A 27,391-nucleotide genomic window follows, 5' to 3' on the forward strand; every position below is an offset into this window, starting at 1 on the left:
TCTGCCCAGCACCCAGATGCTCAGATCCAGATGTTCATCTTAGTGGTGGGATTAAAAAAAATGTTACTACCAGTCCTGTGAGCGTGGCTTGGTGGGCGTGGCAGGGGAAGGTTACTGCAAAATCCCCATTCCCTCCCCACCCACTAACCTGCTTTCCAGCTCCGTTCTCCTGTGCAGAGCAACCAAAGAAGACCCAGCCAATCAGCTGGGATTGGGGAGGCGGAGAATAGATGGGGGCGGGGCCAGTCAGAGGTGGGATTTGCCAATTCTCCAAACTACTCAAAATTTCTGCTACCGGTTCTCCAGAACTGGTCAGAACCTGCCGAATACCACCTCTAGTGTCAACTCAAAAATATTTCTCTCATCTTTTAGAGTTTTCAGCAGAAAGGGAGTTGGGGAAGTAATGCATACCTTAAATATTTTCATAGATAATTGCTAGGCCAGCCAAGCTTCTGGCATGCAAGATTATTACTGGAGAGCATGATGGATGACTCTTGGCTAGGGATGTGTCCCATTGGAGAATATACATCCAGGGGGTGGGGGAAGACCAGGGTCAAGGATGAGATGAATGATGTGTCTCAGAGTCGGCTGCACCCAAGGTAACGCCGGCATGTTCACTCGTAATAAATGATTTTTTTAAACTCTGAGAGATGCGGCTAGAGCAGTGGTGGCTAACCTTTTTGGGCTCCTGTGCCAAAAATTGTATACGCACTTTCACGCTCGCGCTTGTGTGCCAGCACCCAGAAGGCAATGTGCCCCCCTACACCCCCTATTCATGCATGCGCAATCCACCCACCCCCGCCGGCTGCTTACCTGCACTGCGCCTCACAGCTGATTTTCAGCCAGTTTGAGGCCTTTTTCAGCCTCCCAAAGGTTTAAGGAAGGCTCCTGCAGGCTTCTGCAACGTTTGCAAGCCGAAATCTAGCCCCATTTTGTCACTTCCCATTTTTCGGAAAATACCAGAAGTGACAAAACAGGGCTAGTTTTCAGCCTGCAAAGCTTGCAGAAGCCTGCAGAAGCCTTCCTCAAACCTTTGAGAGGCTGAAAAAGGTCTCAAACTGGCCGATAATCAGCTGTGAGGCACGCACATGCACAGTAAGGTAAGTTTGCCTGCAGCTCATGTGCCGGCACAAATGGTTCTGCGTGCCACTTGTGGCATGCGTGCCATAGGTTCGCCATCGCAGGGCTAGAGACTCATGGTAACAATGGAGGTGGATTGTTGGAGCCCTAACGCTCTGGTTCCTCTTCATTGCAGGTGACCATCAACCCACTGACCTCCTGCCGGCTGAACGAGGTCACCCTCAGAGGGACTCTGGCCAGGATGATACCTACCGAAGTGAGGCTCGTCCACCACATCAACGGGTTCAGCGAAGGCGCCTTCAAAATAGCAAGTCTCCAAAATCCATGTTTACTAATGCTTTTCACATTGTCCGACTATGCAGGCAGTCCTCAACTTAACAAACTATTCGTTTAGTGACTGAAGTTACAATGGCGTTGGAAAAAAAGGGAGATGGAAATAGACCCGTTTTTTTCCACACGTAGGGTCGTTGCAACCTCCCCGTGGTCCGGTGATCGACATTCGGACGTTTGACAATGGGTTCACACTTACGACGGTTGCATAGGGGTCCCTTTTGGTGACCTTCTGACAAAAATCGGGCAAAAATCAACGGGGAATTCCAGATTCCCTTAATGCTCATGTTACTACTAATTGAACAACTGCAGGGATTCGCTTAACAACCTACAGCAAGGCAAGCTGTCAAACGGGGCAAAAAAAAATTGCTTAGCGATTGTCTCTCGCTTAGCAGTGGAAATGGTGGGCTCTCAACCGTGGTCGTAAGTCGAGGACTATCTGTATTTGATCACCTGCTTTCTTCTTGGCTCTGTTTGTAAAAAGTTCTTTGTAACTGATGAAGCCCAGGCTGTGGAAACTATTTCTACAAAACAAGACAACTACATCGACTCTCCATTTCCAAGAGTAGTATAGCACTAAACAAGGGGAGAAAGATCTGTCTTTTCCATTTTCATTTCATTCCAATTCTTTTTAATTGTTACACTTTTTTTCAGCGCTTATGCCTCTGTGTTCTTTTGATGTTTGCAAACAACGGGATGTGTTCTTATGTACAAGCTACATCTTGAATGGGTGAAACTCCTGCCTAAGTTGATTAGAGACTAAGAGACTACTGGAGACTAAGGCATATGAAGAACGGTTACAGGAACTGGGCTTAGCTAGTCTGGGGAAGAGAAGGACCAGGGGAGACAGGATAGCAGTCTTCCAATATTTGAGGGGCTGCTACAGAGAGGAGGAAGGGGTCAAGTTATTTTCCAAGGCACCCAAAGGTCAGACAAGGAATAATGGATGGAAACTGAACAAGGGGAGAGATTCAACCTGGAAATAAAGAGAAACTTTCTGACAGTGAGAACAATCAACCCATGGAACAGAAGTTGCCCTCAGAAGTTGTGGGAGCGCCATCACTTGAGGCCTTCAAGAAGAGATTGGACTGCCATTTGTGGTGTAGGGTCTCCCTCTTGGAAGGAGGGGTGGGCTAGATGACCTACAAGGTCCCTTCCAACTCTCATTATCTGTTATCTATTATGCTGTGTCATCTTCTCACTTTTACAATGTAGAGCTACTCTGATGGACTTTCTAATCAGCTGGCGAAAGTATTTATTCCACATAGAATTGACTAATGTTTTGTTTTAACAGCCATATCTGTCTGTTGTCTTTATTAACCCTTATTTATAAAATAGCTAGGGACGCAATGGCTCAGGGGCTAAGACGCTGAACTTGTCGATCAGAAAGGTCGGCAGTTCAAGTGGTTCGAATCCCCAGCGCCGCGTAACGGAGTGAGCTCCTGTTCCTTGTCCCAGCTTCTACCAACCTTGCAGTTCGAAAGCACGTGAAAAAAATGCAAGTAGAAAAAAAATAGGGACCATTTTGGTTGGAAGGTAACAGCGTTCTGTGCGACTTTGGCGTTTAGTCATGCCAGGCACATGACCATGGAGACGTCTTCAGACAGCGCTGGCTCTTCAGCTTTGTAACGGAGATGAGCACACTGCCCCCTAGAGCCGGAAACAGCTAGCACGTATGTGCAAGGGGAAGCTTTACCTTTATAAAATAGTGATTGCATGACGTTTAGCTTTTTAATTGTTATCTCAACTGACGAAGAACACAATAACAGATTTAGAAGGGACCTTGGAGTTTTTCTAGTCCAGTGGTTCCCAACCTTTTTTTCGCCCCGCACCCCTCAAGAAATTCCACTCGAACCTCGCACCCCCTGAAATTTAGACTTTAGGAACTACTGAACGCGTTAAATATATGGTAGGTTTGAATCTTTTCAGCTATGTATGTGACGGCCACTAAATAACGATACTTAACTCTAAAATGAAAACAAAGTTAATCCGTTGCAAAAGAAAATAAAAATGCCAGCATATCCTATTATTTACCTGGACTTTTCTCGCACCCCCTGGAATATCGTCTCGCACCCCCAAGAGCACCCCAGGTTGGGAACCCCTGTTCTAGTCCAACCCTCTGCTTAAACAGGAGATCTTATACCATCAAATGGTTGTCCAGTCTCTTCTTAAAAATCTCTACCACCCACAACTTCTGAAGGCAAGTTGTTCCACTGATTAATTGTTGTAACTGCCAGGAAAAATAGTTCTAACCATCAGGACAAGAACTTGTACAATAGAATAAGCTTTTTTTTTTTTACCTCCAAAGCATATGAATAAGTAAATATATAGTTTTATGCAGAATTTTCCCCTTTTGTACATCTTTGCAGTGTAATGTAAGGTATCCTTCTGGGTGTTTTTTTAATGAATGTTCTGCCTACATTTTAGATATCTTCTTGTAAAACACTTTTGTTTACTGTACATGCTCCCGGGCTTACTTTAAAAAAAAAAAATGGAAAACTGCATTGCAACGCTCAAAAGAATTGCAAATTTCAATTGTGCTTCACATGTTGATTTAAATGCATAATATGATAATATTTAAATGAAAAGTGAACTATCTTCTCCCAGTGGATTATTGAAGGCTGATGACAAATTAGGAGGATCTTAAAAGATATTCCTCATGGCGGGTTGTTTGGCCACTAAACTTTTCAATGGCCCCAGCAGAATTAATTTAAAACAGTGTTTCTCAACCTTAGCAACTTTATGATGTGTGGACTTCAATTCCCAGAATTCCCTACCCAATATACTTCAAGGTGTGTGGACTTCAATTCCCAGAATTCCCTACCCAGCATGCTTTAAGATGTGTGGACTTCAACTCCCAGAATTCATATGCTAGTTTGCTTTATGATGGGTGGACTTTAATTCCCAGAATTCCCTGACCAGGATACTTTAAGGTGTGGACTTCAGCTCCCAGAATTCCATAGCCATCATGTTTTAAACTGGATGGACTTCAACTCCCAGAATTCCACAGCCAGCATTAGGGAATTCTGGGAGTTGAAGTCCACACTACTGAAGATTGCCTCGGTTCAGAAACAGTGGTCTATAATAATGAGGAAGTCTCCTTTATGTCAAGCATGATTCCTGGAACTTACTCATGTAATACTGTTAGCAGAAACTATTTATCATTTCTTTTTCTCCCCAACTTCTCTGAATCTTCTCTTCCCAGTGCAAAGAATACTTGAGACCTTTCAAAAAAACCCTCCAGAGGCTGAATTTGCCGAAAGATTACCCGAAGGAAAGGAAGCTAATCTGCACCAGAAAAACTCTCAACATCCTTGGGGATCATATCAATATGTTTCTTCTGTATAACTGCAAATCCTGGGAACTAAAACACTGGAAAAAGTAAGGGAAATTGCCTTTTCTTTTTAGAAATCATTAGCTGTAAAACCAACAGTAGTTTTTTTTAGTCTGGTGTGCCCTTTGCGAAAATAGGGTCTGAGCCAGAAAAATAGATTAATATCTCTTAATTTGTGCATAGGTAAAGGACAGGTCTCCTACAGATGCAAGGTGAGAAGACCATTAGAAAAGTTAAAGCTATTCCCCCTTTGTGGGTTGAAGTGGCCTCAAGGCCACCAAAACTTTAAATGGCGCCATCAACCTCAGCAATTTTACAGTGTACGGATTTCAACTCCCAGAATTCCCCACCCGACATACTTTACACTGTGTGGACTTCAACTCCCAGAATTCCCCACCCGACATACTTTACACTGTGTGGACTTCAACTCCCAGAATTCCCTACCCAACATACTTTAAGGTGTGTGGATGCCAACTCCCAGAATTCCCTACCCAACATACTATAAGGTGTATGGATGCTGACTCCCAGAATTCCCTACCCAACATATTTTACAGTGTGTGGACTCCAAATCCCAAAATTCCCTACCCAACATACTTTACAGTGTGTGGACTTCAACTCCCAGAATTCCCTACCGAACATACTTTACGGTGTGTGGATGCCAACTCCCAGAATTCCCTACCCAACATACTTTACGGTGTGTGGACTTCAATTCCCAGAATTCCCTACCCAACATACTTTAAGGTGTGCGGATGCCAACTCCCAGAATTCCCTACCCAACATACTATAAGGTGTATGGATGCTGACTCCCAGAATTCCCTACCCAACATATTTTACAGTGTGTGGACTTCAACTCCCAGAATTCCCTACCTGACATACTTTTTGGTGTATGGATTTCAACTTCCAGTTGAGACCAGTTTCTCAACTTTGGCTACTTGAAGATGCCAAAACTCCCAGAATTCCCTAGTCAGCCATGGTCCCAACTTTGTAAAAATTAGAATAATCTCATCAAGTAGGCCTGGTAGAAAGTGGCTTCCGGGTCATTAGATAAACTCAAAGTTCAGCACATGTCAATCCTTTCGAGGCAGAAATCTTTGGCATCAGCTGATGCCAGGCAGGATAGTCCTCAACTTACAACTGTAATTGAGACCAGAATTTTCATGAAGTGAATCATGCCCGGTTTTATGACCTTTTTGCCATGGTTGTTAAGAGAAACACTGCAGATTGTTAAGTGAATCACAAAAGTCATTAAGTGAATCTGGCATGCCCTGTTGACATTGCTTGTCAGAAAACAGCCACCAATGGAGCCCATAATTTCTCTCACTAAGCAAGGCAGTTGTTAAGTGAGTTTTTGCCCATTTTGCAAACTTTTTAGCCAAAGTTAAGCAAAGTCACTGCAGTGGTTAAGCAGATCGTGTGGTCGTTAAGCGGGCTTCCCCAATTGACTTTGCATGACAGATGCCAACTGGGAAGATCAAAGATGGTGACCACCTGACTGTCATAAATATATGCTGGTTATCAAGTGCTCAATTTTGATCACATAGGGGGGCTATGGAATAGAATAACAGAGTGAGAAGGGACCTTGGAGGTCTTCTAGTCCAACCCCACTGCTCAAGCGAGAAACCCTATACCAGTGGTGGCTAACCTTTTTGGGCTCCTGTGCCAAAAATTGTGCACGTGCATGCGCTTGCACGCTCACACTCGTATGCCAGCACCCAGAAGGCAATGCACCTCCCCCATGCATGCACGCGCAATCCCCACCCACCAACCCACCCCCTGCTGCCCCTTTACCTGCTCTGCCCCTCACAGCTGATTTTCTGCCGATTTGAGGCCTTTTTTTGGCTTCCCAGAAGCTTGAGGAAGGCTTCTGCAGGCTTTGTAGGCCGAAAACTAGCCCCATTTCGTCACTTCCAGTATTTTTGGAAAAACAAGAAGTGATGAAACAGGGCTAGTTTTCGGCCTGCAAAGCCTGCAGAAGCCTTTCTGAAGCTTCTGGGAAGCCAAAAAAAAGGCCTCAAATCGGCGGAAAATCAGTTGTGAGGCACGGGCATGCCCCCAGTGAGGTAAGTTTGCCTGCAGCTCGCGTGCTGGCACAAGTGGGTCTGCGTGCCACCTGTGGCATACGTGCCATAGGTTTGCCATCATGCCCCTATATACCCTTTCAAACAAAAGGTTGCCAAATCTCTTCTTAAATAAAAAACTTCCAGTGTTGGAATATTCACAATTTCTGGAGGCAAGCTATGATGCAAGGAACGGTCTTTTTTTTTTCCCCCTGTTGTAAATTAGTACGGTCATAAGTCAAGGACTGACTGCAAAGTGCTGTCCCTCTCCGTTTCAGAATGCTCTGGAGGTTTGTCTCTCTCTTCTCAACCCTGGATGAGAAGCAGCTGTATAAACTTTACAGGTACAGCAAGACAGACCAATTCACCAAATTCCTGGTAAGGATTATACTCTTATATTTTATATTACTGTGTTTCTCATATAAGGCTGGATCTTATTTTTTTTTTTGAGCCCTGAAAAAAGACGGCTAGGCCGTCTTTTCGGGAGTGACTTAATTCACCCCCCTTGCATCTTTGGTTGGGCGGGCGGCGACGGCTTGGATGTTGACCTCGGCGTTGGTGGGGCACTTCGTATCGGGGTCAACGCAGGCAGCACCATATCAAGGTGTGCAACAAAAGTACTTCCTAACAGCAAGCCCCCCCACAATTCCCCCCCATTTTGCATGTTTTAATACAGGCCTTAATTTTTGCGGGGAGGGGCTTAATTTCATTTCATGCCTATAAAACATGCTGGGACTTCCTATTGGGGGAGGCCGTATTGTTGGAGAAACACGGTATATCCCCGGGATTCAATGAGGTCAGAAAGGTCACCCCAGGGGGGGGGATGCATCCGGCCTGTCCTGTTTTCATCTCTTCCTTGGTTCGCCAGAGCGGGGTCTGAGGGGGATTTCCCAAAAGTCAGATGGGAGGGGCCAAAGCAGGGTGGGTGGGATTAGAGCCGGTTCAGATCGGTTCGAGCAAACCGGAGGTTAAATTGACATCTGGTTCGCCAAACCAGTTGGCAACTCTAAAAAAAGACCCTAGAAATATATTATGAGTTGACATTGAATTTTATGAGTTGGACCGACTGGCTGGCCTCGCCCACCCCTCCCCGGAATCTCCACCAACCCCTTTTTGGATGCAGGTCGGCGCACAGTCTGTGCAAGAGGCTCTGGGAGGCGGGAAAATGGGACTTCAGGAAGTCCGGAACTGGTCCAGAGGGCCTACGGACCCTGGGGGAGGCTGTTTTCACCCTCCCAGAGGCCCGAGGAAAGCCTCTGGACCCAGGGGAAGGCAAAAATCACCCCCCCCGGAAGTTCTGGTAGGCCACGCCCACCATGGCCACACCCACCCAGCAACCGTGCAGCAAACCAGTTGCTGTGATTATTGAATCCCACCCTTGGGCCAAAGCCAATGCCACCGAAACCACGTCTGTTTCGATGTGCATCACACCTGGGGGGGAAAAGGGTGCGGGGCTGCCATCAGGTGCTTGCAACCATTTTGACTTTTTTTTGACCTGGCCAGTAAACCTAGAGACACTCTTTTTATCGTTTTCTCACATCACTCAGGAAGTTTGAGTTGGAACCATCTTTGATTTTTTCAAAGAAGCAACATTTAAGCTGGCCAAGTTTAATAAAGTGCTTATTTAGTAATCTCTGGAGCTGAATGGGCTACTCTTTTATCGTATATCAAAGGGACTCTACCCAAAACTGTGGGTTTTCCACCTAAATGGTAGCTATCGTGTAATTTCTGAGTTGAAGGAAGGAGATACAGGTAGTCCTTGACTTACGACCACAATTGAGCGCAAAATTTCTACTGCTAAGCAAGACAATTGTTGAGTTCTGCCCTTCTGGCAACCGTTGTTAAATAAATCACTGCAGTTGTTAAACAGCTCATGTATTTGTACTGTAAGGTAAATCTAGATTCCTCACTGAGTTTTGCCCCATTTTACGACCTTTCTGGCAACCGTTGTTAAAAGGAGTCTCTGCAGTTGTTAAATGAATCATCCAGTTGTTAAGTGAATCTGACTTCTCCACTGACTTTGCTTCTCAGAATGTGTCTGGAAATCATCACATTGCAAGTGATGATTATGTAACCCTAGGACACTTCAACCATCATGAGCCTGGATGGTTCAGTGGTTAGAGTGCAGTACTGCAGGCTACTTCTGCTGGCTGCCAGCTGCCTGCAATTTGGCAGTTCAAATCTCACCAGGCTCAAAGTTGACTCAGCCTTCCGTCCTTCCGAGGTTGGTCAAATGAGGAGCCAGATTGTTGGGGGCAAGAGGCTGACTCTATAAACCGCTTAGAGAGGGCTGTAAAAGCACTGTGAAACGATATACAAGTCTAAGCGTAATTGCTATTGCTATAAATATAGGCTTGTGGCCAAGTGCCTGAATTTCGCAACTGTTATAAGTGTGAGGGCCAGTCATAAGTCATTTTTTCACAGCCGTTGTAACTTTGAACAGTTGCAACATGAAAGGTTGTAAGTCAAACTTACACCAAAGTTGAAAACTATTACTTTTGGCCCAGTTGTTATAAATATTAGTTAGACAAACCCAGCCAGTTGTGGTTTGTTTCACAAATCATGGTTAAATGAACTATGGCTTAGTTTGAAGGGGGGAAACTCAAGGCAACTGTGAAATCTCCCTAAGTCACTTTTTTTCAGTGCTGTTATAACTTCAAACTGTCCCTAAATGAACGGTTGTAAGTCAAGGACTACCTGTATGCGAACCAGTTTTAGAAACCGTTGAAATCTGCAATTCTTTTGAGCGTCGCATTGCAGTTTTCCAATCCTTTTTTTAAAAAAAAGTCCATGAAAGAAAGTACTTTACATGAAAATATGTTAAGATTTAGGATGGTGATAATAGTAAATAAAAATACGAAGCACTCCCCAAGTTCCTTAAAAGAGGTTCCCTTAGCAGTGTTCCCTCAAAAACTGCACCCCATTACCCATTAGCCACTGCCCTGTGCCTCTCTTCCTGTGGTTGAATTGTAGAAAGTCTACTGCCACTTGGAGTACGCCGACATGGCCAGCCAGCCAGGTAATAAAAAATTGGCAAAGCTGCGTGATAGGTGGAGACTCACCATTTGTGGCATGAAGACGCAAGAAGAATATTCGTACTCACTGCCAGAAAGCTGTGGATCCCCAGAAGGGAAAAACATGCCTACAGAAAGGTAGAGGATTAAGAGAATTGTTTTGTCCGGCGGTTAAGGCATCAGGCTAGAAAGTGGGGAAGATCATGAGTTCGAATCCTGCATTAAGCATGCAAGTCGACTGGGTGACTTTTGGAGCCAATCGCTAGGAGATGAGTGAATTCTAGTCACGCCTTAAAGGCACGAAAGCCGGCTGGACGATTTAGGGCCAATCGCTGGGAGATGGCGAGTTCTAGTCCTGCCTTAGGCATGAAAGCCGGCTGGACGACTTTGGGCCAATCGCTGGGAGTGGTGAGTTCTAATCCTGCCTTAGGCAAGAAAGCCGGCTGGACGACTTTGGGCCAATCGCTGGGAGTGGTGAGTTCTAGTCCTGCCTTAGGCATGAAAGCCGGCTGGACGACTTTGGGCCAATCGCTGGGAGTGGTGAGTTCTAGTCCTGCCTTAGGCAAGAAAGCTATCTGTGTGACTCTGGGCCAATCACAAGGAGACAGTGAGTTCTAGTAATGTCTTAAGCATGAAAGCTGGCTGGGTGACTTTGGGCCAATCACCGGGAGAGAGTGAGATCTAGGCATTGAAGTCAGATACCAAGGTCATGTGAATTATTAATGCTAATCTATAATGCCTTGGTAAGACCACATTTGGAATACTGCATCCAGTTCTGCTTGCCACGATATAAAAAAGATGTTGAGATTCTAGAAAAGAGTGCAGAGAAGAGCAACGAAAGGGATGTTTTAGGAGGCTAAAACATACGAAGAACGTTTGCAGGAATTGGGTATGTCTAGTCTAATGAAAAGAAGGACTGGAGATGACATGATAGCAGTGGTTCCAATATTTGAGGGGCTGCCACAAAGAAGAGGCAGTCAAGCTATTCTCCAAAACACCTGAGGGCAGGACAAGAAGCAACGGATGGAAACGAATCAAGGAGAGAAGCAACCAAGAAGTAAGGAGAAATTTCCCAATAGTTAGAACAACAATCAAACTTGCCTCCAGGAGTTGTGGATGCTCCAACAACTGGGGGTTGGACTGGATGACCTCCAAGGTCCCTTCCAATTCTTGATATTGTTATTCTGGTTCATGAGGTTAAGACTGACCTTGCTCCCTGAACCGTTCATCATACGATTTAGCTTCCAGTCCAAACCCTTCATCATCTTTGCTGCTATTCTCTGCACGCTTTTCTCAGCATTTTTTCCTGTATCACAGCGACCAGAACCGGATGCAATATTCCAGTATCCCAGCGAGGTATACAACGATCTCTCGTTCACAATTCACGGACATCTTCATATTGTTCCATCAGGTGCTCAATGACCCAAGGCAAGGAAGTTATGGAGCAACACTGTGCCACTTGCGATGTATCCGATGCGCTTTCGGTTACTACCAATGAAGAAACAGCCAGTTCTTCATCATCAAATCTCTATTAAAGACGGACCAGCAGCTTTTTTTAAAAAAAGTTCATTAAATAAGAAATCATATTGTTGGATAACTTTAATTCGACTCTTTTGGATTTCTGAAAGCCCTTAGATCGAAGGCTTTTGCAGACATTTCGCAAAATATCCCAAAATCCACTTCCTATGTAGTTTTGGTTCGACCGGGAGCTATATAGATCCTATTTTCTATCGTCGTCTTTCTAAATCTGTCAAATATTACACCCACACACTTGCAGGAACACTATATTTATTAAGTCAATAGTTCATTTTAGCAATACAATTACAGAATATCACAATGTTGGTTACAAACATACTCTGGATTGGTGGATGTGTACAAAGAATAAAATTCAAGCACAGCGGTCTGGCGTGATATCGGATACAAAAGAGGAACGTGGGATGGCCACGGATGATCAAAAACGCCTTCATATAAGTAACAGTGGCACAGAAAAGATGAAAGGATTCGGATTTAAGAGACACTGGGTGGTGTGACTCAGCTTTCGGCTGGTTTGCTGCCAGCAACGTTGCTGATAAGACAGTTTCTGCTTAATATATGTACATATTTTAATCCCCTTGTTAAGATCCATGGAGTATTAAAAAATAAACAAGTACTGAAACTGGTAATATTAAATAAAAAATAAAAGCTCATCCATTCCCCACCCACCCCACCCCAAGAAATAATGCTTTAAAGTTTTCCCTCTGTTTTAAAATCTTATTTTCATGGCAACATAGCTCATATCAAGGAATATGCATACAAAGGAAGCTGTGGGATGGTTTACACACATGGTACCTGTGAGGGTTAGCGATCCAACACTGAAAAACCTGGATGTCAAAACACCAAGTTTCTAGATATCTCTATATATTTATATAGCATATATAATTTTTTCCATCTTATTTTTTTAATGTCTTCAAACCAAAGAAATCTGCACTTAAAAACAACGCACTAAGGCCGCTTCATGCTATTTAAGATACCTACAAATTGCCGTGATAGTACAGTATTTGCTAACGAGAATCCGGAAAGGGTGGAGTTTCATGGAAAAGGGAGGTGGGCTTCGCTGCCTTAAAAAACATTCCTGAGTTTGGGGAGGGGGAGACCAAAATGCACAGATCCCCTTGACTGTCCAAAAGGAAGCCTACTGCAAAAGCCCATTTTCGCCACGTGACCAGCGCCTTCACCCCGTTTCTCTACAACGCAACAGGACAAAGGAGCCATGGTTTATTATTCCTCCCCAAGGCCAAGAGGCAAACCCTGCCACAGGATCAAACTTGTGTCACAACCCAAAACCAACAAAAAATTAAAAAAAGAAAAAGAAAAAAAAAGAAACAACCGTTAACAAGCACAACAGACATTTCTACTCAGGTTTGAATGTTGAAGCTAAGAAACACGACCAAAATTTATGGTATCTCGGTTCCCCTCCTCCATGCCCAGTAATGGGGCAGCTTTGACCACAAGAGAACGAAACAAAATTCTTCAGCATCTAACTGGGTGCTGTTGTTGGTTTTTTTAAAAAAACTGGGAGTGATGGGAACGGTGGTCCAATCCACGTGGAAGGCACCAAATTTAGAGTGGCTTCAGCGTCCGACGAAAAGGCACGAAGGCTGTGCACGCTTTTTTAAAAAACAACCACACACAATTCAGAGGAATTGCTGCAGACAAGGTGAAGGTAGCACCCCTCTCTGCAGTTAATCCAAGCAGCTTTTATATTATGATTTATTTATTTTTTCGGGCGGGGGGGGGGGAAATAAAAGAGCTTTTAAGAAAGATACCACTTTTTGAGTTTGGTGATCGGAAGGGATCGAACGATTCCTTCAAGCGGTTGGCTCTATTTTCAGGGGCTCTTCTTAAGCGGCCCAGATGAAATCCCGACGCCTTCCACTGGGAAAGCAGAGGTCTTGGGGTTACCCGAGGTCTGCAGCAATTCTCCTGAACCTACTTTGAAGTCTACGGTCACTCTAGGAGGCACGTGAAAGAAGTTACCAACTGCTAAGTGCCGTCGTTTCCCCCACCACAAATTCACCCCGTGGTACAAGATCGATTTCTGACCTGCACGGAGAGTGAAACGTCGTCATTGCTGGTACTAAAAAGGCATGGTCCAAAGGAGAGGGAGCTCACCGCTCTTCCAACACCTGCTCCTCTTTCTACAGCCAGTAATTTTATCTGTCCTAAAAAAACCCAGTTGGGATGGGACTAGGGGAGAAGGATGTAGATGTGATGACAGTTACAAAGACACGCCATCACGCGGAGTTTAGACACGCTGCCAAGAAAATAGCAATGGTGCTTTCAGGATGCATTTCAATCAATCTGGTCAATTACAGAAGACAACTTTGGGGCAATTTTTTACAAGCCCTCTTGGGTTTTGGTGAGAGACTCCAAACGGTCTGAAGGAGTCGTCCACTTTGGCTAGATTGTGTCCTTTTGTGTACAGAAGCGGACAAGTTCAAACTATATTTGTCCTGGGTTCAAGGGTTCCCTACCATGTACAAGCCACGAAGCGATTTGCATCCTTGGGAACAGGAGAGAATTTTTAAAACCGTCACCTCAAACCGCAACCAACTCGGTTCCAGCTCCATCAATGCACCTGGGGGTGTGTGTGTGGATGGGGTGGATCCTAAACCACCTCTTGTGTGAACTCTGCCCTGTCGATATCCACCAAAAGTAAACACAACATTCTAGGCTCACAAATCGTTTTCCACAGAAATCAACAGCTTAAATCCAGAAACGGCTTAATCCAGGGATTGCAACTGAGGTGATTGTTCCTATCCCGGTTGCCTGGCTAAAGCATCCCTCCACCAACTCCTCAAAATTCACAAAGGAATTGTGTTGTGTACAAAACAAGTGTATAGTTAGGATAGCCGTCTTTGCTTAACTAAGATACTATGAAGAAAGTAGACTGGACAAGCTGGATTCTCCCATTCTCTTGTTTCATCACCTCCAGCCAAACTTCAACAGAAGGCCAAAATGAAAGAGAAAATTAAACAAATGAATCGCCTCTGAACAAGTCCCTATACCTGAAAGGTTCTTTCAAGAGCCATTTAATTCTTTAAAGCAGCTGCGAGCAGCTCTGCGGGAAAAATTCTGCAATAATTATAATTTTATGGAAGGAAAAAGACCTATAATAATAGCAACATGTCATATCTGTGTCAGATTTTAAGCCTCTGCTCTGCTAGTTTCCCTAACGCCCATGCTCACCATTCACAATCCTGATCAAACGGGCAAAGAACTGGAAGTCCAAAATGAGTTTTCACAACGCCAAAAACCCCAAGCAAAGGAAGGAGTAAATATTTCCTATTTCACTTCCTGGGGGACAGAACACTTTGCTCGCACGGGTAAATCCTCATATATTTATTACAATTTTGACGAAACCCTAATCAAAAGCGCTTCACACAACCGTGCAAAACTATTTCGCAACACAAGCTCTCGAGAGTAAGGAGAACGGTGAAAAAAAAAGGAATGACCACAAACCCAACTTCCCAAGGGTGTAACAACAACTGGAGTTTCTTCCGTGTGCAACAGTTTAATTGGCCTAGACTTGAATACCCCTGTACCCTCTCGGACTTTCATTAACAGCAACACACCTGAAGTTTGGTGTAGTTCAGCACAACCACATAGAAAAGTTTGCCCTTCGCTCTCTTTTCCAGTGGGTCCCATGGCATTGCTGGCAGTGTTCAAAAGTGACTCTGAAATAAGACCTACCCTCTGACTTCACAAGAATTCTCCTTTTTCTGCTCCCAGTAGCTCTCCAAACTCAGGGAGTCTCCAAACTTGGCAAAAGACATGTGGACTTCAACTCCCAGAACTCCCCAGCTAGCCATGAGATATTCTGGGCGTTGAAGTCCACAAGTGTTAAGGTTGTCCCGTTTGGAGATTCCCCTGATCTAAATAACAGCTTATTGTGATTTCTGGGTAGGTGAAGGCAAAGGGATCGGGGAAAAAGAAGATATGTTGTTAAATTAACTACTGGGATGGGGGAACAGATTAGATAAATAATTCCTTGCAAATACTGTACACCAAACTTCACAACTGGCTCATTGTGGTGCCACTATCCATGATTCACTGAGGAACGGAATTTGGATCTTCTACTTTAGTGATAAAAAACATATTCTCATGTTCCAAAATCCACCCACGATGTAAAACAAATGATATGGATTAGAAAAATAAACATTTATATCATTGGCAACATCTATACTTGAACTGGCATGGGAAGGATAACCCCAACTCAAAAAACACCAACCAAAGAAATTACTCAAAGCTCACCATTATTTCCAGTCCTGTCTTTCCAACAGCCAAAGATTTAAAACTCATGAGTTTTCTCAGGTTTCTCTTTCTGATTTGGAGTTCAAACTATCCATCGATCCAGTCTGCGCCCCCCCACTCCCCTTCCCCCCGCAAGTTTTAATTGCACTTAGGAAAAGAGAAAGCAACTGCAGCCAATTTTCCACATGCTTTATAGTACGCCATCATCCTCACCTCCAGTGACCAGCAATAATGGGCGGGGAGGAGGATGGGACTTGTGATCCAAAAGATCTTGACAAAGGCTGAGTTGGAAAAGACTGGTCTAAGACTCAGGGAGGCACCCTGGAATTATTAACTTGCTGGTCACCACGAGAAAGCAAGGTTTTCAAGAAAACAGCAGAAGAACTGGGAGCAGTCTAATCTCGAGGAATTCGGGAAGGCTAGGAAAAAATCAAGAATCTTTTTGCATGGCTTTACTCGGCTGTGAGAATTTAGCGTGTCATGATTTCCAAAATCAACGGACTTAAGAGCCAGCATCTGGGAGCTCAGTTCAGACAACATGCCACCAACACGGGTCTGGCTAATTCTGCAATGAAAAATTTGGGAGGATGGGGCTGCAACTGATGAACCAACCCTGTAAGGGGGGACTTTCTCTAAAGATGGAGACAATATTTCCCGTGTTTTCACTGCAAATGGGGGCAGGGCAGGGGTGGTGGTGCGTTCCAGGCACATTTCTTTTGGGTACTGTCCTCCTCCCTTCTTCCTGTTAGCCGGAATGGTTAGGACGATGCAACCTGCCAGCACGAAAAAATTGATTGGGATTTATTTAATTTCCCCTCAACTCAATGCAAGTGAGAATATAAGCGACATGATTTAGGAAACAGGCAGCCTCTGCACGAGAGGAGATGGGGAAGGAGAGAGAGAAGCAATGGTTTTAAAACTTATGATGGGGTGAAGTGAAATGTTTACACTGCCACTCTGATAGAGAATCCTGCTTAAAGACAAAAGTTAGCAATGAGTTTGAAAAGGCCAGGGGAAGTCCTAAGATCCAGAAACCAAACAAAGAAGCAACAACTCTCCAGACAAACTAGCCAACCGCTTAAAATAGTGAACCTCTTAGAAACACACCTTATTATAAGACTGGGGGGAAAAACAGTCTTAAAATATTAAGAGCACCCATACAGCTGTCTGCAAACAGGACTGAAGATCTGCAAATTCTTACTAGAGACACCAGCCCAGGTGGAGGTGTGTTTTTCATATGTCCTTGCTACCCCAAATCTTCTGGTCAGAGTCCCAAGGAAAGCAGAATTTCTGATTGCTAATGTTCACTTCCCAACCACCTTTTCAAGGGACTGATCCCAAACTCAAGACGCCATGCCCCCAAATCAAATGCCAACCTCCGTGGAACCAACTGTCTATTCTCTTTCAAAGTACAGAGTGTTTTTGCCCTGGTCTGTCCCCGCATAAAATTTGCTTACAAATTTTTCACCAAAGAATTACAAGATACCCCACCTCTGGGTAAGGGAGGGAGGGAGGGAGGGAGGGAGGAAGGAAGGAAGGAGGGAGGGAGGGAGGGAGGGAAAGAAATTCTTGAAAGGCACTAGTTCAAAACAAAAAGGACTGTCCTGCAATATTCTACTTTAAAAGCCAATGGTATTGCTATATCCAGGATAAAGAGGAATATACAAAGCCACTCACTGCTATTCTTTGTGGAGTCCATGACTTTAAGAACAGACATGCAGATCTTTCATTCCCCTCCCCCCAAAATTAAAATGGTAAATAAAATTCATTCCAAATCCTAGAGGTGCTTTCTGCTAGCCAAAGCTCTTTCCCTGGCAGCTTATAAAACCCCTGAAAATAGGGGTGGCTACCCATCAATACTTTGATATACAGAGACAATGTCAGTGTCTCCATATTTAAAACTGAGGTAAGAGCAAGTCTTTTGTTTCTCCTCTCCAAACTGGGCACAGACTCCCCAGGTCTTTCAAAATTTCAATTATTACCTCAACATTTAAAAGACAGTTCATCTAAAAAGAAAAAAGGCAACCCCACCCTCAAATTAAGACAAGCTAATGAGATAGGCATTAACGCTTAAAAAAACAGAAAAGGAAACGACAAGCATTTAAAAATGAAGTTAAGGAAATCACATTGTGGTTGTTTGTTCAGTGTTAACAAAAACAAGGAGGCTTAAAAACAGAAAGGGAAGCAAGAGAGACCGTGACTGCCTTGCTGTGCTTTTTTCTTCTTCTTTGGATATTATTTCAGTGACCTCTGCAAAGTATAAAAGGAATGGTCATCTCCAAAGATATAAAATAAAATAAAACCAGATGCTTTTAGAAGAAAAACAACTCAAGTTAGCCCAAGCAAGCTACAGTCTTTAGAGACAGCCTAGTTTGAAAAGGCAGAAGGGGAAGGATGGAGAAGCGTTTTAAAAAGGCTTGTTTATGCAAAGTAACATTTAGTGTGTATCCATAATAGTTTAAAAGGCATTATCATTGCAACGGCTGAAAACGGTGGAAGCTACTAATATATTCTCTGTTCTGTCTTGCCATGTCTCGGATATTGTTGAAAATGCACCTTTCATTAAATTAATCCAGCAGGTCAAAGGGAACACGGGAGAGCGTGAGAAACAGTACACACAAGGCACTGTTTCACAACTTCTTTTTCCGAAGGGCAGGCTGGTCCACTTTAAATTATTCTGGTCCTGTCACACACAGAAAAAGTAAAAACCGAATAAACCAAATAAACACCTTGCCTATATTACAAGAAGAAAGCAAGTTGAGGCCCAAGGGGTTTGTTTTGGAGACTTCTCACCACGATGGCGAGAGAACCCATTGGTCCAGTTTACACACCTCTTCTCCAAGGCCCAAAGAGCTGTTCACAAACACGTGTTCCTTCTCCAAAGAAATTTCTGTTGCTTTAAGTTGAGAAGGAGAAAACTTCCCAGATTCTTTCTGTACATGTGCAGGTTTTTGCTTCTGAATGATTTTTTTTTAAAAAAATCAAACCTACTGTGGAGATCTGGGTGCAGAGGACAAAAAAGGGGCTAGGAGCAAGCTTGATCAGGCAGGGAAATTCTTACGCCATCTATTTCTGGCACTGTGGGTCAACGGCAGGTTGCCACTGCTGCGTGAGCCCAGGAAAACACATTCCCCCAACAGAAGCTAGGTATCTGTCTGGACACAAGTCCTGATCGTACTTTTCCCCTTTGCATGCAGATTCTGCAGGCCCTAATACTGAACAAAACTCTTTTGTTTACTGCAGAAAGAAAATAATCCTGCCACCCTCTTTTCTCAATTAAGAATGCAACTCTTTAAAAACTGTTAAATGGTTTTATTTCTCTCTAGTCTTTGCAGCGATTTCTTGTAAAGTGGCTTTTTTTTTTTTAGAACAAAAAAAAAAAAAATTAGAGAAGATTATTAGAGATCTTTTTTCCCCCCCACGCGTACACGCTTGTGTGTACGTGTTTGTGAACCACATAGATTACACACGCACCTTGAACCCAAACAAAATATGCTGTGCTCACGCTCGTGCATTCAGCACATGTCCGGCTCACGGTCACTCCATCAAAAGTTGACGTCATCCCCCAAATGGGGATTTTTATGGACTGGACCAGTGTTTCAATGCAATTTTTTTTTAAACAGCTCCGGGAAAGGAGGGGGAAAAGAAAAAAAAATATATAGATATATATATATGGTTTCGAATTTCACAGTATGACTTTTCCCGTGTAAATCTGGGGGAAAACGAAGAATGAAACAAGAATTGGTAAAATCGACCAAGTTCCTTAGCAAATGGGTCCTTCGACGGTCTGAGACATCAGGAAAGACTGGACAACCTGTTCAGTTGATTGAGGACTGGTGCTTACATCCTCCAGGGCATCTGTGACTGAAAACTGCCGATCCCTCAATCGGTTCCAGTTGGCTAAGATGTTGTGGTATTCAAATACTTTCTCGTAATTGCCAATGGAGTTGTACAGTTTAATGAGGCCCCTGTAGTCATATTCTAGTCCGCTGTAACCTTCCCCAAAAAGCTTTTTTCCTAAAACAACAAAATCGGAAAGCCAAGAACAATATTAAAGGCTGCCATATTAAAATGTGATTTCTGGATTTTAAAATTATAGAATATTTTTGGGGGGGGGGAGTATGAATAAATGGTTCTACAAACGGAGCTCTTCAGATCCTTCCAAAGAAATCTGGACTTATAAACAGAATCCATTTTGGGGGGGAGGAGGGAGGGGACAGATATCTTGGAAGAACTCCAAAGTTTCTTTTTCTGGGAAGATGTCATCATCTCCAACAACTACAAAAAAGCTTAACTCTTTCTTCAAAGGGAATTTACATTAATTAATTACCTTAATTACATCCAATGATTATCCTGTTAATAATGTAGGTCTAAATTATAAATCTGGGATCTTACTTTAAAGGCTTGAAAACACAATGACCAAGGAGAAGCTAAGTCAGGGGTGTCAAAATGGATGTCTTCAGGGGCCAGATCAGCGTTGTAGTTCTCCTGTGCGGGCCGGCCAGGGGCGGAGGTAAGAGGGAAGATGGGCTGGACAGCCTCCTGCAGCACTTGGCTGACCAAAATGGGGCATTGGGGGGCTTTGCTACTTCCAGGCTGGCCTCGCGGGTCAGATTTAAGCACTTCTGAGTTTGACACCCCTGAGCTAAGTGGCCAGGAGGATCTCCCTATAGACTTGCTTGAACTGGATATAAAAATCAATGTATCTATGTATGTATGTATCTAATCTATCTATCTTTACCACTCATCCTCCCACACCTACCTGTTTTCCATCCACCTGTCTATTTGTCTATCTAACAATTTTCTATAAATAAGGCTCAAGGGGACCACAGCGCCCCTTCCCACGAACAGTTAAAGAATTGACCCACCAATTGCGATGGATCTCAAATAAAGCTTCTCAGCGTTTTCGTACTGATTCATGTCGTAGTTGTAGAGCGAGGCCAGGTGTCCCACTGAAAGAGCGACTTCGTAATCTTCTTGACCCAGCAGCTGCTCCTTGATCTGAATTGCTTTGATGTGCATCTCTTCTGCTTCCTGCAATCACAGCCAAAATGGTGGCTTAGGAATCTCACTATGGCTACTTTTTTTTTTTTTATCATCCAACCCAAGAAAGTGTTTCTGCCTGCTTGAGAATACAAGCTAAGGTTCTTAAAAATCTAAAACAAAAAGGCAAATTTAAGACTTTTCGGATAAGAGGGCACATGGAGAATTGACTGACCAAAGAATTTTGAGATGGAGTGGGATAATTTGGAAGAAGTGGTTGAGTAGCTGAATTTGAACCTACTATTCTCCGGAATGCTGGAAAAAAGTTCTTGTTTAAATTAAAAGTTCTTGTCTAAATCTTGATTGGAAGCAACAGTAGCGGTCATAAAAATATCTAATATACCTACTTCCTTCTCTCCACCTCCATAATGCCGTTTCAGTAATACACCTGCCTTACTTCTACATATGGATAGTCCTCAACTTACAACCATTCGTTTAGTGACCGTTCGAGGTCATAATGGCACTGAAAAAAAGTGACATGACTGTTTTTCACTTACAATTGCATGTCTCATTTAGCAACAGAAATTTTGGGCTCAATTGTTGTCGTAAGTCAAGGACTATCTGGAATAGAGTGGACTTATTCTAGCATCATATTAACAAGTCTCACTTATTTTGGAGCCATAAAAACGTATGTAATAAAAAAAAATAGGAAGGCTCAAAATAAAGTAAAAGTTATTTATTTTCATGCTGCTTAATTAAAAAAGGCAACAAATACAGAAAACTTGAGCATCAAACCAATGATCTTCTTTATAACCTGTCGTTGTCGCGCGAAGAGTAAAGTTTAGTAATTTTGGCGGTACAAAATTAATTAGCAATTATTATTACAAGGTAATACATTTCAAAGAAAATACAAGCAGTTCTCAACTTACGACTTAGCCACTATTCAAAGTTATGACGGACTCTCCAAAAACGGCTTGTGACCTGGTTTTGAAGTTAACACATCGCTTCCCGCTCTGCCGCACCCCTTCCCCCAAGCATATTACTGTATTTCGGGCTTTTGGCAACCAGCCCCGCATGTATGGCTGTTTTGCAGCATCCCGGGTGACTGCATTTTACGATGTTTTTGCCCCAAACCAGTCATAAGTCGAAGACTACTTGTATTGTGCTGTGACGAAATGCCCTTTTTAGTGACATTCCTGCCCGCTGCCCTGAGAAAGCTGGGTTTACCTTAAATTTCCTCATTGACTGATACAGTCGGCCAAGGTTGCCGTAGTGTTTTGCTGTCTGAACATTGAACTCCCCAAAGGCTTTCTTGGCGAGCTGGAGAGAGGAGAGGTGCAGGTCATGAGCTTCTTGGAGCAGCCTCTGCTCCGTTTCCTTATTGTGGCAGTCGATTGCGATCTCCTCCAAGATAAGCGCTTTAAAAGGGGAGGGGGGGGGATAAAAAAAAGGATCAGCAAAAAGCAGACTGATATACTGCCTCACAGCGCTTTCTAAGCAGTTTACGGAGTCAGCCTCTTGCCCCCCCCAACAAACTGGCTCCTCATTTTACCAACTTTGGAAGGACATAAGGCTGAGTCAACCTTGAGCCGCTCAAAACCAAACTGCTGGCAGTGGGCAGAGTTTGCCTGTATTAGCAATAGCACAAAACTTACATATCGCTTCACAGCAGTTTACGGAGTCAGCCTCTTGCCCCCCAACAAACTGGCTCCTCATTTTACCAATTTTGGAAGGACGGAAGGCTGAGTCAACCTTGAGCCGCTCAGAATCGAACTGCTGGCGGTCAGCAGAATTAGCCTGCAATGCTGTGCCACCACCGATTAATAAAAGAGATTAAAAGGTATCCGGCTAGTGAAGATGATCATGGTCTCAAAGTTATCTTCTGGAATCAAGACAAAGATTTTCAGCTGTTTTATCTTGCCAGCCAACAAGACAAGGAACCTCAGGTTAAGCAGCTGTTCAAGTAGATTTGCCTCTGCTGTGACTTTTCCAATCTTCTGTCTAACTGCATCGATTTAGACTTGCAATTAGTCTCCCAAGCCCTTCCCACACCAATGATAAGGAATGCCCCTACAGGTCCCCCTTGACCCACGACCACACCTGGGACCAGAATTTCCGTTGGTAAGCAAGGCAGTCATTAAGTGAATCGCACCCAATTTTAAACCTTTATTGCCCTGGTTGTTAAGTGAATTGTTGCATTGTTAAGTGAATCATGCAGTTGTTAAGCCAATCCAGCTCCTCCCTCATTGACTTTGCCGGCTGGAAGTCGGCTGTGATGGTCACAAATGGAGATTACAGGACCCCGGGATGCTGCAACCGTTGTAAATACCTGTTGGTTGCCAAGTGTCCGAATTTTTATCATGTGACCACAGGGATGCAAGTGTGAGGATCGGTTGAAAGTCACTCTATTCAGTGGCACTGTATTATGGTTTCTAAGCCAACAGTTGTATACGGAGGACTACCTTACAGAGAACACATTTCTATTTCAAGCTGCATTTCATCCAACCATTTCCAATCTGGTGGGCATTAGAACTTCAGGCTAGGAATTCCGGGAGCTGTAGAACCAAGACATCGGAGAGGCATCGGATTCAAGGAATCTCTTTGCCAGGGAAGTGTGGAAGAGATGCAACCTTAATAAATGGATGGAACCCAAGTAAATAGTCTCAAAATGATGTGGAATCCTCCCGACTGCTTCCTGATTGCAGATAGTTAGAAAGTCCTCTAGCTAACCACAATAAGATCCCCTCTATTTTGTGCAGACAACTGTAATATTACAAGTCCTCGACGTACGACCACAATGGAGCCCTAAATTTCTGTTGCAAAGCGAGTTGTTCAATGAGTTTTGTCTCAAGTGTCACGGCCTTTCTTCTGGCACGAGGTCTTATTTTCGGGGTGGTGGTGGGCATCTTCCACTGACTCACCTTGCAGCAGCAGCAGCAGCACCGACAGCCCCGCCCAGCAGGAGCCTGCTGCCAGCCCATTTCTTTTATGGCCGCTTGCCGCCGCTTGTGGGAGTCGCCCCCGTCCTCTGTTTCTCCGTCAGAGGCCTTCAGAAAAGGCCTCTGCAGCCAAGAAAGGAGGTCCAGATTGACATATGTGATGCCCCGGCCTCCATTTTGCCATCAGAGACTCTTCCGGAAAGCCCTCTGCAGCCGATAACAAAGCTCCGACGGCGAAACGAGGCCGGGGACGGCAGACCATGCTTTCTTCCCATGGCAGCTGAACCCAGGCTGGCAGATAATACCTTTAACTCTTTTGGAGGAGGCGAGGAGGAGATGATCTTCTGGGAGAATGTGGGTGATGATGCCAATTGCACGTTCTGCATGGAATCTAAAAGATCATAAAGAAGCAAAGAGGAAAACTTGAGCTCCCGGTCCTTATTGTGGGACTTTGTTAGCCCATCTGTGTGATTTGGTGAAAAGCCACAACTTCCCCACTTGAAACAAGGAATGTGTCCTGAGGGCGGAAAACAGCAATGTGTCCTGCCCTCTCTTATTCCTTTCAGTCACTTGGCCGGTGTTTCTCAACCTAAAGCTGGCTGGGGAATTCTGGGAGTTGAAGTCCACCCATTTTAAAGCGGCCACGGTTGAGAAACTACGCCACTTATGGAATCATCTGTAATGGGGCCCAGAAGCAAACTAGCAACCAACTCAGCACATGAAGCAGAAGTTTGTATATGGACATCCTGAGGGATGCCCGTCATCGCCTGCCTTCTGGACCAGTTGAAGCTTCCAGATGGTCTTCAAGGGCTGCCCCATGTAGAGACATTGCAGTAGTCATGCTGCAATGTGACTAGGGCATGAGTAATTATCTGAAGGACTCCTTGATTTGAGAAAGGGTGCAACCTGTATACCAGACAGAGTTGTGTAAATGCCTCCTAGCTACTACTGACATTTATTTATTACTGTCGCTTTATCTCACTGATAAAGCGACTCTGGGCAACTCACAGTATAATAAAAAGTTTTTTTTTAAGTTAAAAAAAAACAAAAACAATACAAAGCAATTAACATTGGAAGAATTAAATAGAAAAGCTAAAAGCCAAGCTGAAGGGAGGGGCCACAGCCAAAAGGGCTCTTCTCCTGGACCCTGCCAGCTGAAATTCTTGGGTTGATGGGGTCCAAAGTAGGCCCTTTCTGCTGGAACAAGCGGGGCAGGCTAGTCCCACTGGGGTAAGGTCGTTCTTGGATACCCTGGGCCCATGCCATAAAGGATCTTTAAGATTCACAGACCTCCAGATGGTGTACAGGTAATCCTGGACATTCGGTCACAATTGAGCCCCAAATTTCGGTTGCTGAGAGAGACGTTGAATGAAATTGGCCCCATTTTGTGTCCTTTCTTGTCACAGATGTTAAATTAATCACCGCAGTGACACAGTTAAGTGACTGTGGCTTCCCCGTGGACTGAGCTTGTCAGAAGAAAAGTCACGAAATGGAGCAAAACTCACTGAACCAATTTTTCACATAGCAACACAAATTCTGGGCTCAACTGTGGTTGAGGACTATCTGTGCTTATTTTAAAATATGAATGGCCTGATTCTGTTTTACAGAGAGTCCTCAACTTAGGACCACCATTGGGACAAGAATTTCCACTGCTAGATAAGGTGAGTCATTCCTGGTTTTTGCGAATTTTTTGCCATGGTTGTTAAGCAAATCGGTGCCGTGGTTAAGTGGATCAGACTTCTTCCTTTGGCTTTGCTTGCCAGGAGCTGTCTGGGATGGTCACAAAAGGCGATGATGTGACCCAGGAATGCTGCAACAGTTGTAAATACAGGTAGTCCTCAACTTACCACAATTGAACCCAAAATTTATCTTGTTAAGTGAAACATTTGTTAAGTTAATTTTGCCCCATGTTACAGCCTTTCTTGCCTCAATTGTTTAAGTGAATCGTCGCATTTGTTAAGTTAGTAAAATGGTTGTTAAGTGAATCTGGTTTCCTCACTGACTTTGCTTGTCAGAAGGTCGCAAAAGGGGATCCTGTGATACGGCAACTGTCATAAATATGAATCAGTTGCCAAGCATCCGAATTTTGATCACATGATTATGGGGATGCTGGGAAGGTTATAACTGTGAAAAACTGTCATGTCGCTTTTTTTCAATGCTGTCGTAACTTTGAATGGTTGCTAAAAGAACAGTTGTAAGTTGAGGACTATGTCTCTACAGCAGAATATTTCAAAAACTAAAAAAAAAACCCACAAATGGCTACCAAGTATTTTTTAACTTCTTATTTACAAAGGAGAAAGAGAGAAATCATCTGTCGTTCTGGCAAAAGGGTGAGATGAATTCTGAAATTTACCATCTCAGCCAAACGTACTTTTCTAACATCAGAAAGGACTTTGAAATAAAGAACAAAATCATTTGGGCCCTAAATGAATACAGTACTCACAGTGCATTATCAAATTTTCCCGAACTGTATTGGTGAACGTAAGAAGAGTATGCCAGATCTTCATGAGCTGTAGCTACATGGATGTTTTTGCCGCCAAACACCGACTGTCTGATGTCCAAGGCTGTCTGAAATGATTTGTGCAAAAATAATAATAACAATAATAATCTAGGCCTTAGTAACTCAATTTGCAGTCAAAACTATTTTTTTTACATATCTAACATCAGATTAGCTGCAAACAGAATCTTCCTGCCCATTACCTTAGGGTTGGTTACATTCTTGTACAGCATGTTTTAACATAGTAGGGACTTGCCCGAGAGGTGCTTTTACAAAAGGTAACTGTTGAAGAAGCTTCTTGGATGAAAAGCGAAGCGTCTTCAAAGAAAAACAAACAAGTCCAGTCGCTTCTTGAAAAAAAAGCACCGTTGGGACAAAACTAGGACCTGGATGACAGAGAATCTCCATAGATATAGTAGGGACTTCCTAAATGCCATCGCCTTAACTAAGCACGTAAGACTGAAAAAAAAAAGGAAAATTGTTTCAAGTTTTGGATAAGACAGCCTTACTTGGGACATTCCAATGGAACTGGCTAGGTTCAAGTATTCCCTCAGAAGGAACAGTGGAAAGAAAGGTGAAGCTATAATAATCCCCTTACTCTTTTCTTTTTCATCCTTTGGTCAGAAAGGCAGGTAGACTAATACTACCTACTATATGATTTATTTTAAAATGTGGGGTGCTTGGTGCTCTCTGAGATTGGTGGGTTTTTTTGCAGATGGTTCATGACCTAATTGATGCTAGTGGGGATTCCTCTCACTTTATATACAGTGCTGGCCCTGTCAGTGTCGGTGAGGTTGTTGTGGGGGGCTCTTGACTAGTCTCTCATTTACTGCCCCTTGTTTCTCTGAACTAGTAGTTCCTTGATTGATGTATTATTTACTTCTAATCTAGGGTTTCATCTAAGATGATACAAGCTACCTTTAAAGGCAAATTAACTGAGGGCAGATTTTTTTTTGGCTATACTGCAAAGAGGGCTGCATAAAGCACAAGAGCATTATATATAGTCCTCGACTTACAACCATTTGGTTAGTGACTATTCAAAGTTACAACACTGCTGAAAAAAATAATTTAGGGTTGTTTTTTTGCACTTCTGACGGTTGTAGCATCCCCATGGATCACGTGATCAGAATTCGGATGCTTAGCAACTGCCATGTATTTATGACAGTTGCGCTGTCCGGGCATCAAGTGATCACCATTTGCAAACATCCCAGCCGGCTTCCAACCAGCGAAGTAATGGCAGAAGCCAGATTTGCTTAATGAGTGCCCGATTCACTTAACAACTGCAGGGATTAGTTTAACAACTGTCCCCAAAAAGCTGATAACATGGGACAAAACTCACTTAACAACTGCCTTGCTTAGTAACA

At 43.6% G+C, this 27,391-nt stretch overlaps 1 protein-coding gene across 1 annotated transcript in view; it reads right to left on the reverse strand.

Annotated features, from left to right (window-relative positions):
• Nucleotides 1-11,586: 11,586 nt before the first annotated feature.
• Nucleotides 11,587-27,391, reverse strand: part of APPBP2 (amyloid beta precursor protein binding protein 2) — a 52,416-nt gene continuing 36,611 nt past the window's right edge. Inside the window, exons 9-13 of the mRNA XM_087924960.1 lie at nt 25,974-26,098; nt 23,836-23,921; nt 21,819-22,009; nt 20,477-20,642; nt 11,587-19,625 (exon numbers count right to left, since the gene is read on the reverse strand). Of these exons, the coding sequence (XP_087781086.1) occupies nt 19,372-19,625; nt 20,477-20,642; nt 21,819-22,009; nt 23,836-23,921; nt 25,974-26,098 (822 nt within the window). The 3' untranslated portion in view covers nt 11,587-19,371. The remainder of the gene's footprint in view (nt 19,626-20,476; nt 20,643-21,818; nt 22,010-23,835; nt 23,922-25,973; nt 26,099-27,391) is intronic.

This window comes from Pseudonaja textilis, chromosome 1, assembly GCF_049901715.1.
Source record: "Pseudonaja textilis isolate UNSWEBS1 chromosome 1, rPseTex1.2, whole genome shotgun sequence".
NCBI classification, from domain to species: Eukaryota; Metazoa; Chordata; class Lepidosauria; order Squamata; family Elapidae; genus Pseudonaja; species Pseudonaja textilis.